The sequence below is a fragment of the Melospiza georgiana genome, chromosome 2, assembly GCF_028018845.1.
Source record: "Melospiza georgiana isolate bMelGeo1 chromosome 2, bMelGeo1.pri, whole genome shotgun sequence".
Taxonomy (NCBI): domain Eukaryota; kingdom Metazoa; phylum Chordata; class Aves; order Passeriformes; family Passerellidae; genus Melospiza; species Melospiza georgiana.
Window position 1 is genome coordinate 63,623,074 of NC_080431.1, and position 12,633 is coordinate 63,635,706.

The 12,633-nt window shown below is 46.1% G+C and overlaps 1 protein-coding gene across 1 annotated transcript; it reads right to left on the reverse strand.

Moving 5' to 3' along the window:
• Positions 1-6,016: 6,016 nt before the first annotated feature.
• Positions 6,017-9,062, reverse strand: SAP18 (Sin3A associated protein 18). Its single transcript, XM_058045078.1, has 4 exons — positions 8,949-9,062; positions 8,607-8,716; positions 7,107-7,229; positions 6,017-6,495 (listed from the first exon to the last, which is right to left on the reverse strand). Exons 1-4 carry the CDS (start codon positions 9,060-9,062, stop codon positions 6,339-6,341), a joined length of 504 nt encoding a protein of 167 aa, XP_057901061.1. The 3' UTR covers positions 6,017-6,338.
• Between the last annotated feature and the right edge of the window lie 3,571 nt (positions 9,063-12,633).

Genomic DNA, 12,633 nt, shown 5'->3' on the forward strand with positions numbered 1-12,633 from the left:
TTTGCTGCCATGATTTTATCTAATTTTAGTTTTTTGTACTTCACCTTTGAAACTCTTTTAGGTTTCAGGATGTCCTAAACAGTACTTTGAGTAATGGGAAATGACAGCAGTGAAAGTGTAAGCACTGGAACAGGCTGCCTAGAGAAGCAGTGGAGTCTCCTCCTGTGGAAACAGTGAAAACCCACGTGGATGCAATCCTGCTGTAGCATGGGGGGTGGGACAGGTGGGTGTGTGGCTGTCTGATATACTGGAACAGCCAAGGATGCAGCCATGGGGCTGGAGGAGGGTAAAACTCCTCTTAGGCCAGTGTTGCTGCTGGAGAAAGGCTCATCCAGCTGCACTGTGAAGTTAACAACCTGTCAAAGTGGGAATGACGCAAAATAAATTTTACAAGTTGGTTTGTTGTGGGGTGAATCTCTTTAACAGCATTGGCCTGTAAGGTTGGCTAAACAGTAGCTATGTAAGTAGCAAACAGAGTGGGTCTGTGAGAGACAGCCATCACCTGAAACAAGCAAAGGTGCCAGAGTAGTTTTGTGTTGTGCTTTATTTAGTTTAACTGGGGGCTGCTTCCACTAGAGGCTGTTTCACCGTTCCCTTGCACAGAATTTAAGGGTTGTACGGTTTTACAATAGATTTCTTCATTTGCCAAGACACAGAAAGGCTAATAATTTTTGTCTTCTCATCTTGTTTGTCCTTCCCAACAGTAATCTCAAGCTCAGATTTTGCCTTTTGCCCATGTGAGTGCTGGATTAGATGTAAGGGAAGGGTGAGAAGGGAGATCACATCTAGCAGTGCCTGATCTCAGAAAAGATTGAACCCAGCAGAAAACTGCTCTTCAGTATTCAAAAACATCTCGGAAGTACCAAAAAAAATCATAGCCTTTTCCTTCATTTGCTCTAGTTCTTAGTATTTTTTCTTCTTCTTTTTTTAAAGTATATCAAATGTGTCAGCTAACAGAAGCTTCTCCCCTTAATCCCATTTGTTGTGAAAGGAGCATCTTTCTTATCTGGGAAATACTTTGCCTGAGGTTGAACACAATTATAGTTCTCTCCGTGAAATGAAACTTCCCAGATGGTTGTCAAAGGGATAATTGACAAGGATTACTTCTAGTGATTCCCAATGTGCTTTTATTGAAGATTTTATTAACCACTGGAACAATAATTGGAGTCCAGGCTTCCTTTTTTTTTTTAACGTACCCTGGCTTCTTTAAATTTCCTGTAAAATGTCACATTTGCTTTGTTCTCACTTGTCACTATTCAAATGTTCCAGCACCCAGGGTGGTTGCATGTGCTCCATCAACAGCTGTAGCTGGTGTGGATCTACCTTCTGTTTTGGGAGTACCTTGTTGTTCCCCATGGGACAATAATACAGATACTGTGATGTTTATAAGGAGCAAAGACAATATCCAGTGGCCACACTATGGAATCACATGTGTGTTAGTCCACTGGAGCACAATTTTCTGCCAGGAAGACATTGGCTCACGCTGCCTATATCAACTTAAATGTAAAAACTTATGCTTCTCTTACACTAATACCTACTTTTACAAAGGGGCAGTTGACATCATAGCAGGAGCTGACCAGATCCAGCAATTTCTTTGAACCTGTCTTGCCTAAATTAAGTTGAAGAGTTTAAAAAAAAAGTAGCACAAATGTGTCTGCATGGGAAAAGGTCCATGGAATAAGATGCTCTGTCACACAGGCATTTATCCTGAGGAGGGGCCAAGGAAAGCATAGTTTGCAGAATACCCAGCAGGAAGGTGTTCAGATGCTTCCATAATTTTTGGCATATTGTATTCTTGGCTTAAAGCCCTGGGGTTACATTCTCTAATGATTGCTTATGAAATTATTGTAAACCAATCGAGAGCCTTCTGCATGTTCCCACCCTTCCTCCCCCAGCTGCAGGTCCCACACCATAGGTTGTTGGTTGCATCACAGCAGTTGTGACTGCAGGGAAATCCATTCCTGCTTGCCCAACCACCAGGAGCTAATTACTGTTTTCCAGGACTAAATTGTTCAGGGACTGTGCATTGACCCAAATCACTGCCTGCCTGCAAAGGCATTGATGGTTGTTGAGGCATGACAAGGGAAAGGAGAGGCGTGGGAGCCAGGATGTCCTCCTTCCCTGGCTGGGTGAATCCTGTCTGTCCAGCTGCTTTGGTAAGGTTGCCTAAGGCTGTTCCTCCATAATTGTGAGACTGGAAATACCCCACAGAGGGTCCCAAACAAACACCCCAGGCCCTCTGAAGCCAGCCCTTAGGCAGTTAAGACCTTGCCCCAGTGTGCCAGCCAGGCACCTCCTCACCACTGCCAGGTGTTTGTGGCCAGGTGCACAACACCACATGGCTGTTTCGCAAGGCATATTCCTCAAGGGGAACTGATAGTCTTGTTTTTAACCCATCTGAGTTGCACAAAGTCCAGACACGAGGGCTTAGACAACAGCAGATAATTGGATTGTTTTGGTTTTGGCAGGTTGAACCTTATCTGTTGCATTACTTATAGTGCTGTTCTTTGAATACTACCCTAGCTGTCATCATTTACCTGCTCTGACACAACAGGATTTCAGAGACCTCCTCATTTTTCCTGCCTTCCATTGCAAAAGTGAGAACTTGCTGATAATGCTTAATGTGTTCCTGCTGCATCCCAGTGTTTCTGCTTTTGACCAGAGCTGTACAGTAAAATTTAATTCTCCACAACTGCTTCAGTCAGATAGCAAACACAGAGGGAGGACTATGTTTGGTGCTGCCCAGGTTATTAAAAAAATGTGTGAGATGTCCTCACTCTTTAAATTAAGGAGGGAATTAACCTCCACACCAGAACCTCTCCCAAAAGTGTTGCAGAACTTACATCAGGCTTGTGCTGCCGCTTCCGGAAAGGAGCTGGCTTTCTGATGCTGTAGCCCCTGTTTGTGGATGTACGTACATATGTGTGTATACACACTTGTATGTGCCTGCACTGGAGGGGTGATGAAATCAGAAGGTGACTGTGAAAACTTAATTAAGGCCTGAGCATGTGGAAAAGAATCTTTTTTCCTCCCTATGATAACTGAAAGCCTGGCTAATGATAAACAGCTGCATCAGTATTTATGTAAGGTGTGACAAGGTTGATGGTGTGGGGATTTTTGAGGAGGAAGAAAAAGTAGTATTTTTGATATACCTTCTTTTCTGTTTATTAGATTGAAAAAAAACCCATTGGTTTAGGTGCACAAAATGAGGAGGGAAAATTAGAACTAAGAGCCAAGTTTGTTTGGGGAAGCACAGCAGAGAGTCCTTCATGACAAGCCAAACCTAGACAGGCAGGAAAGACACACCAGAAGGGACACAGGAAGAGGAAGAAGTCCCATCTCTGGGAGCAGAGCAGCTTTCAGTAGGTGGTACTGAGGGTAAAAAAGAAATTAAGGGAAGTTACCCTGGTTCTGTAGCTGGGTCTGTATGACTGTGCTGCACCCCCCACGCAGGATGTGGAATGCTTCTGGCCCTGCCAGGGAGCACAGCTCACCAGGCTTGCTGCTGCAGCCAGAGGCCAGGGAGCACAGGCTGGAGACTTGCAGGAATGATCTGGATGTTTGTCCCTGGTAAGAGGCAAAGCAAAACAGCCCTCTGAGAAAGGACAGGGAGAAGGGGAGGCCTGGAGAGACACCAGGGAGGTGGGGGTAGGTGTGGCATTCCTGGCAGGACATGGGCAGGAGGCAAGAGTTGTCTGGGCTGCTGGGCAGGGAAAGGATTACCTCTGAGAAGTGTCAAAGTCAAGAAACCTTTTCTGGAGAGCTGTCATCCTAGTTCTTTGCCTTACTCAGCTGAGAGACAACAGGCTTTGGAGGAGTGGTTGCTATTGACACTGCAGATATATAAGCTATGTCTCGTAGGCCTTTAAGGATCCCAGGAAAAAAAAAAAAAAGGAAAGCCCCTTATCCAGCTGCCTTCATGAGGGGCAAAAATTCCTCATCAAATTACTGCCTGCAAAGTAATCCTCTGGATTGACAAATTTGGATCCAGTAATCCTCTGGATTGACAAATTTGGATCCAGTGCTGTCTACACCACTTCCTGAGCCTACAGACTGTTCACTGATGATGACCACGTTCCAATTTCCCCAAACCACAGTGCTCTACATATTTTGCTCTCTTTAGGGACTGATATCACTCCTCAACTTTTACAGCAGCATTCAGAGACAAACTCAACCAGTTACTGGGACTGAATGCCCTCCTGTGCACAAGGAGCTCAGCTGGCGACAGCTTTCACTTCCCTTTCATCTCTTGCCACATCTGGATGGTTGAACACTGGTGCTGTCTGCATACACAGCTGCTGCCATCAGCTTGGATTGCCAGCTGATATATATTGATATAGGAAGCCCCTAACCTGAACAACATTCTTCTCTCAAGTGTCTTTACAACATTCTTCTCTCAAGTGTCTTTTCCCATAAGAATAAGCTCTGCACATCCACATTACCTTTCTGTGTTTTGTGAGCAAGAGATCCAAGAGATGTTTATCCTGAAACAGCTGGGGAAGAGATCAGCGGACATTTATACATTCATGGCAGTCAAGGAAAGGTAAACTCCTCAACCAAACAAGCTGAATGAAGTATTTGCTACTGAAGGCAGTTCTGCACTTTCATTTCCTGGTGATTTTGCTTCATGGGCCACCACATAAAAAGCCAGTTGATGTTCTTTTTCTCTGCCAGCTGGGCAGGAACCAGCATTCCCTGGCCATGTCTCCCATTCCAGCAGCAAAGTCAAGTCGCTTCCCAGAGCAGCTGAGTCACAGACACAGGCTCCGTTGCTGCTGTTGCCTTTTATAGTGACTACATTTAAGAATTATCCTTAAATGCAATTAAAGCAAAAACCAGGACACAAAACTGAGGAAATGCCCATATTCCTGTGTACCTCTAATGGCAGGTCTGTCCTTCCCTTTGGTGGGAGCTTTGCAATTCTGTAATTATATGCTGGTTACTCACGGCATGCATTTTGCAGGACAAATGATGCCCTGGGGCAACCTTAGCCCCTGAGCCACTCAGCAGTGGCCTTTGCTTTTCTCTGTCCAGGTCTGTCAAGTGTCCCAAACATGAGCAAGCTTGTCCCTGCTAACACAAGTCCCTGAGCTGTTCCAACACGAGGGTTTCTCACAACATCAGTATTTGGAGCACCACTGCCTCACACCAGAGGTGACTGCACCACAAAAAAACATCCCGTCCATGCCAGCTCTGGCAACAATAAATCAGCTCCACTGCCACTTCCAGGCTCAGTCCTTAATAAGCAGCATTTATAAGTATTTTCTCTTGAGCTCTCTTTAAAAAAAGGTGAGGAGCACATTACAGTCTTAGGGGAGAAGTGACTCGGATGTAGGTGACTCTGCCAATGACAGACATTCATGAAGGCTGAAATTGCAGCTCCCTAACAGAACGCAGAGAAGGGGGACAGAAGAGGGTTAAGCCAAGGGCAGAACTCCCTCAGGCTATACTGAACCAAGGGACTCATGAGAGGGAAAAAAACAAAGCTATATAGATCCCAGTTCATGACACAAAGCACACCTTGTCCTCAGCAGACAGGAACATTTACTGCAGTCCTAGCCTCTGCTCAGGCCTTAGGCAAGGAAGGTGGAGATTCTAATGAGTTACTGCTTCTACTCCTGCCCTTGCCTTGCTCTTAGCACAAAGGGGCTCAAGGCGTGAAAACCAAGCACCTGGTCCTGCCCAGACCAGCTGGATGCTCCCAGTCAGCCAAGGACAGCTGGACCCTGCTGGAAGACCAGAGGTACCTGCACATCTCAGCCTCTCTCCCTGCAGTGACAGAGGGAGTCAAACACTGAACACCACTTTGCTGAGACACAGGTCACCCCTTCTTCACCCTGCTCTTTAAGGCACCAGGCAACACCACACACCAATCTTCCAGCTGCCTCATGGACAACTAAGACCTGAGCAACCCCCTCTTCTATTTTCAGATTCTACACTGCTCAACACTCCCCAGCACCATTAGTAGCTTCTAACACAGAGCAGCCTTGAGCATTGATACACCACTAAACAGTCAAAGGATTAACATCAATTTTTATTCCAAACAAGACAGAACTTCAGAACACCTGTAATCCTCCTGGTCATATTTCATGAAATTCTTTAGAACACTGGACACACTAATCTACTACTCAAACTATAACAATCAGGGATAGGATGATGGCACTGCTGAAAGGGTTTCTTCTAAACAAACTAAAAGTTAATGTTTAAAAGTTAAATTTCTTCTACAATGCTCAGCTATGTCTTCAGGTGCTTAGCAACAAAAGCAAAAAAATAAGCCTGCTTTAGAACAGCAAGTAGGAGTAAACAGAACACATAATCATACAAAGAGAAGCAAGACTCTAGTAAGGTCTCATGCGGCTTGATGGGGGCGGTGCACGATTCGGAGGAGTAATTGCTATATCCAAGTAGTCTCCTATCTGGAATTTCTGAGACTGCAATGTCATGGAATCATCTGTGCCCTTCCTGCCCGACATGGTGCTGCCGATCTCCTTCACCCTGTGAGGGGCAGAGGAAAGGCAAGTTAGTTATCAGGGGCCAATCTCTCCAGATGTCCAAACAGGAACTGCACTGGCTCCTAACTCCCTTCCCATGCCATTCCCTGCACTGCACAAACGTGAATGTGTACTCAGAACACTGGGATGTTCTGCAATCCTGGGTGCACCAACTGCTCTGTCTGACAGCACAGATTAAATACTAGTGAGAACCCCTTACCCCCTGCCATACAGACAATGCACAAGACCCCGCCAGATTCCAAAGCAGGGTACATCCACTGGCTGCTGACAAAGCTTAGCTCATGCCATTCTGGAAGAGAAACACCTGCTACAGGATCACTGCTGTAACTCAGGAACAAAGCATTATCTCAAGGTGGAGGGCCATGTTCCAGCTGCCAATACAAACCAAAGCCTTCAAGCATACAGGCTCATAGTCTCAGGAACACATTAACAGGGATGGTGACCAAGCACAATTTAGAGGTTGTAGCAGTCATCATAGAGAGCTTCAGAAGTTTGGTATGCAGGTTCTGAACTTTAAATCAGTGTTAATGAAGGATAATTTACTGTTCTGGTGCCCAAAGTATTCTATTAACTCGGAGAAGAAATGCCATTTACCTATAGCCAGGCCTCTTGAGATCTGTAAAAACAATTGCAAAGTTGAAATGTGTGCCCTTCTTCCGTGCTTCTGGGTAAACTTCTTTCACCAAGCTGGTCAGCTCCTTCAGAGTTGCATCCATCCTAGATTAAACAAAAAAACCCAAAGCGCTTCATACTCTCAAAGAAACAGAAAAAAAAAGCTTCCCAAATTTTTAACATAGAATCAATACATTGCTACAACCTAACCATATGTTTCTTTGCCTTGGCATTTCCTATGTCCACAGTTATTGACTGTAACACCTGGGAGAATTCACCACTTACAGCACACTGGAGGCAACATGCTCTAGTGCAAATGTGTCTGATTCTCTGTGATTTTCAGATTAATCTCTTCATCTCTGTATACATTTCAACATCTGCATCTCCAGGTCTCTCTGAAGAGTTACCATTTAAACAGCAGGAGCCTTTTTATTTTTAAATACATTCATACAAGCCACAGTGTAAGAGTTTCCTCACCTAAGCTGAGATATGTATTAAAGTAACATTACTATTAAAGGAAATGTAAGAAAAGCAGAAAAATAAAATAGCTTTCCGTTTCTGCCCTAGCAGGCAGCACTCCTTTACCCAGCCTTCAACCAGAGCAGGGCTAAAGCTCATGTCTAGAATTTCAAGAACAAAAGTACTCAGTCACTGCAAGAGAAGTGTCTCCAATTATACAGAGCTTCAGGCAACCAAGGAGCAGTGTGTTGACAGACAATGCCCATTCTGACTTCTGCAGATGGGAAACAACTCAGACACCACCAACAGCCTGGACAGAGTCCATAAATCCCACTTAGAAGTAAATTAGAACTGTATGCTTTGGTAGCCACAAAAATGGATTTATTCAACCACACAACGCATGAGTTAAAACTCTGGCAAACATCATGAAGGGTTTAAAAAGCAGCATAATTCCTTTTCAAAGGCATTCTTCAAAATATTACAAACAAAACCTAACATGTTTCCAATGGAGACTAAGGCAGTTCTCCAAAATAAATCTGACAGTGATAAAAAGCAGCCCTCTGGTAAAGCACTGGTACCTTACCACGCAAAAAGAAAACTCATTACTCCGCTCTCAGAAGGGTCTGAGTTAAACCGACAAACCATTCACACAACATTTCAAGCCTTCTGCGACAGCTGCTTTTACTGGATAAACGGGACGGTTGGAACAATACATACGCATTAAAGGAGAACCTCTGCATCGAGTAGCTGTGTTGCGATAACCACCGCCACAGCACAAGCCACGGACTACATGCAGCAGTAATTGGGCACTTGAGCCGCACTAAGTCTCGGCGGCTGAGCGCTCACCGCTGCACAAAGCTGCGCTTCGGGAGATGCCCCCTCTCAGCTGCCAGGGCACAGCCAGAACCGCTCCACACCGGCGGCGGCCAAAACTCCCCGGAGTTTTCCGACCGGAGCCGGCACAACTGCCTCAGGCGCCGGGGGCCCCGCGGCACGGCCAGGCGCAGAGGCGCCGCCACTCACCAGGTGTAGATCTGCAGCTCGCTGGAGGGCACGTTGCCGCGGGAGAACTCGTCCATGCGGTGGTGCCGCCCATTGTTGGTGGTGAAAACGCGCAGCAGCAGCGGGCACGTCTGCGGGGCGGGGCGGGGGTGAGAATGAGCGCGGGGATGGGAGCGAGGAGCCGCAGGGGAGGGGATCAGGATCAGGGGAGGGGATCGGGATTAGGAGCCGTTTGCCACGCCCTCCCCACCCTCCGCGGAGGCCTCACGCCGTCACTAGACGCTCGCCACTCCCCCCAACCCGCTGTCCGCGCTGGAGCGGCCGGTGAAGCGGCGCGGCACCAGCACCCCGCGCTCCGGGCACCTTCTCGCGGTCGATCGGCTTCTCCGGCTCCTTCTTGATCTCCTCCTGCGTCACCCGCGACTCCACCGCCATCTTACCGCTCCGCTCCCGGATGTCGCGCCGCGCGCCGCCCATCTCGCGAGAGCAGGGGCGGGGGCGGCCCCGGCGGGGCTCCTCCCCCGGGCATGAGGCACCGCCCTGCCCTCAGGGAGCCGCGGGTCTCCCGTAGGGATGAAGTACGCAGTCCGCCGCTGGAAGTAGCGGCAGGGTGAAATAAACGAGCGGGAAATCTATTTAGAATCTAGCGTCCCTTAATATTACATTCAGGGAAAGGTCAAATGCATACGCTTCCCGCTTACGGGGTTTTTTTTCCCCCCACAAGTGAAATCTTCCATTAGGTTAAAATTGAGTCTGTGGTTTGTGTCTTACAAAACAAGCAGGAGTATATAATATCTATAAAAGAATACAAAATATATGGTTTTGTGATAGCTTTTTTAAAATGTCTAGAGTTGCTTGTTACTCATAGCAGTAGGTGCAGAGGGGCTCAGTTGTTTTCACAGGATTTACAGTTGGATTGTTTCCTCTGAATTTATTTCTCGTTTTGAGAGTAAAACAAAGTTTCTCTGTAAAATTAAGCAGAAGCGTGCTTGCAGGTGCAAAATAATCACATCTCAGGGACTCAAAGATTTGCTGAGGCTGGAAGGGAGCTCTGGGAGAGGCTGCCCACTCCAAAGCCCGGCTCAGGAGTCAGGATCAGCAGGGGCTGCGTGGATTCTGAGTATGCCCAAGGATGGAGATCGCTGGGCAGCCTGCTCAGTGCTCAGTCGCCTTTGCAGTTAAAAAGAAGAGAAAAAAAAAAACACTTCTTATGTCAATTTGTGCCCTTTGCCTCTGGCTCTGTGGCGGGGCATGGCTGAGAAGCCTGGCTGTCAGTCCTTGTTCCCACCCGCCAGGTATTCCCGCACAGTGAGCCGTCTCTGTGAACAGTCCCAGCTCCCTCGGCCTGTCCTCATAGCACACATGCTTCCATGCCTTACGCACCCCTTGAGCTCCTCACACAGCTCTCTGTCGGGGCCTGCAGCAGAGCACAGCCCGTGCGCCACCGGAGCTGCGTCTCAGGGTCCCCGTCGTGCAATGTAAGTCCCTGAGTAAGCAGGCTCGGGGCGCGTTTGGGCTGCTGTCCCGAGTGTAAATCCAGCACCAGAAGGAAGTATTCTAAGGATGCAAAAAGCATCCTTTAGGGAGGAGCCACAAACTGAGGCTCAGCCCTGAGTGGAGTCACTGGGAGCACTGGGAATGCTGGAAATGGGGTGCACAGCTCCAAATCCTTCCGGGAAGCTGAGATTTGCTCTGACAACACCCTTGTTAAGGTGTTGTAAGTGTTGAAGTACCTGTGCTCTTAGGGTGATGGGGTTTGATTTCACACTTCCAAACACGTTTCAATGGTATTATTTACTGAAAAAAATATTTAGGGGAAAAAATATTATAAAAATATAAAGGGGGATAAATAATATAAAAATATCTTCACATATTATGTTTATGTGTATATCATAAAGAAGAAAAAGGGTTATGAGTCCATACTACAAAAAAAAAAAAAAAAGCTCTTGCATTTCACTCTAATACAATCAACAGTACTTGGTTTAAAATGTTGATTTATGGCTCATGAAATACAAGATAAGAGAGCCAGTAACCTTCTACAGTTCACCCTCAGTTTTTATTAACTTCCTTTTGTAGTAGTCTGGATAGTGTTGTACAGTTTTTAATCTACATTAAGTTACAGGGTATTATCATTTTGTTACCATAGGCAATGAGTCAGCCTTACCACCATTTGTGGAATTTGATTTCCCAGGCAACAATTCAGTCTATTACTCTGCTAAAATTAATTATCTCTGCCATGATAACATGCACTTTGGGCTCAGTGTGTGAACTACCATTTCTGAAACAAAGGAATTTATGTCAAGTATTGTAAGGGAACAGCTGTAACAAATAAAGCACAAATCTGAGTAGTTCCTTCTGCTAGAACTTTTGGAGTGCATTATTTGGGTGAAAAATGACGCTAGTGAGCCTAAGTTTAAAGTAAATTAAAACATTAATTTATTATGCTTTTTACATTTTATTTTAAGTCTAAAATCTTAGATTCTTATGTCACGTGTTTGGAAGCAAAGGTTGAAAATTATTTGGAAATTATAATGCAGTGATGTGGCTGCAGGGTGTGGGTTTTACTCGGGATGGGGCTGTGTGGTTAAACAAGGCATAACACGATAAACGGGGTTCCCACAGGTTTAGGCTGAGGTCTCAGAGGACTGGAGTTGGTCCTTTACTTGCTTTTGCCAGAGGAGGGGGATTTCACTCCCGCTGCTTGTCCTCAGCCACATGACAGGTTTTTCCCTCCCTTCCGCCAGGCATGACTCTCCCTAAATGCTTCCAAATCCAAGCTAAGCTCCCCAAATTAAGAGAAAACTGTCTAGTGTGGGCTGGTTCTCTGTCAGTTAATTTCACTTGATGCCTTCTAAACTGACTTCATGATTGCTAGATGTGGTGCAAGGCAAGTGGAAGTGCATGCCCGGGAGCAGCTGGGAGGCAGAGAATGGGACTGGAGTAGGGCATGTCCCATCAGTGGTAGCGGGAAGGTTGATTGCTTCACCTTCCCTTCATTTATCCTTAGGTTTTGGGGGGACAGGAGGTCTCCTCTGCTTGTTCAGGGACATTGTGTGCTATGCAAAAAATGTCTGTACATGCAAACATGTAAATAAATAAATAAATATAGGGTACGATGTAAGGAAAATGAAAGATCCTTGCCGAGGTAGTGAGGCGGGGTAAGACTGTGCACAGGAGCAAGTCTCCCGCCTTTGTTGTGAAAAGACCCAAAATATGACTAGAACTTTTCCAGCTGTGAATGCCTGTAGAGCAGGAGACAAGTGGTTCGGAAGCGTGAAACGCCCCTTCATGGATTGTTAACACATGTTCTTAAGGAAGTGGTTATTTAAATAGCAAACTGTGAGTTGTTTGTTGGGGCGTCTGAGACGGGCATGAACGAGACAGGGACTTGGTGCCATTAGCACATGGGACTGGGCAAAGCTGCTACAGCCTCTTAGAGAGGAGCACTGTGGGTCAAGGAGCTCACTGGCCAACAAAACATTTACTGTAACTTGTGACTGAAAGGGAAACACAAAACGGGCAGTTGGTATGGGGTAGCTTAAAACTTTCTAGGCAGAATGGAAGGATTGTAGCAAATAACAAATGTCCTTGGGAAGGTACAGGAAGTAATGGTGTAGCTGAGCCTGGGATATAAGCCACAGAGGCAAACCTCCCAGAAACTAGAAAAATTATAGCATGACCAGACTAAAGAACTCCACACTTTTCAGAGCCATGAGTGTATAAAATCTGAGTTCAACGAAGCTGAGTTAGCCTCAGCAGCATACTGCTTCCAGGTTCCCAAGGCTCCCAGGACTTCTGGCTTATTGGCTGTGTTTCTGAGTTCTTTCTAACCAGAACTACATACAGCCCCTAAATTTTTCTTGGTTGTATGTGTATCCCATAAAACCTGTCTGATAGAGGACCTGGTCTTTATCTTGATTGTGGAAAGTTCAACTACCCTATTCTGCCAACAGCACAATCAACTTCCAAACATTTTTACAATCAATTGAGAGAGCAAAGTCTCAAATTTGATGGAGCTTCTACTGCAAACCAGCTTTAACTGGTGGAA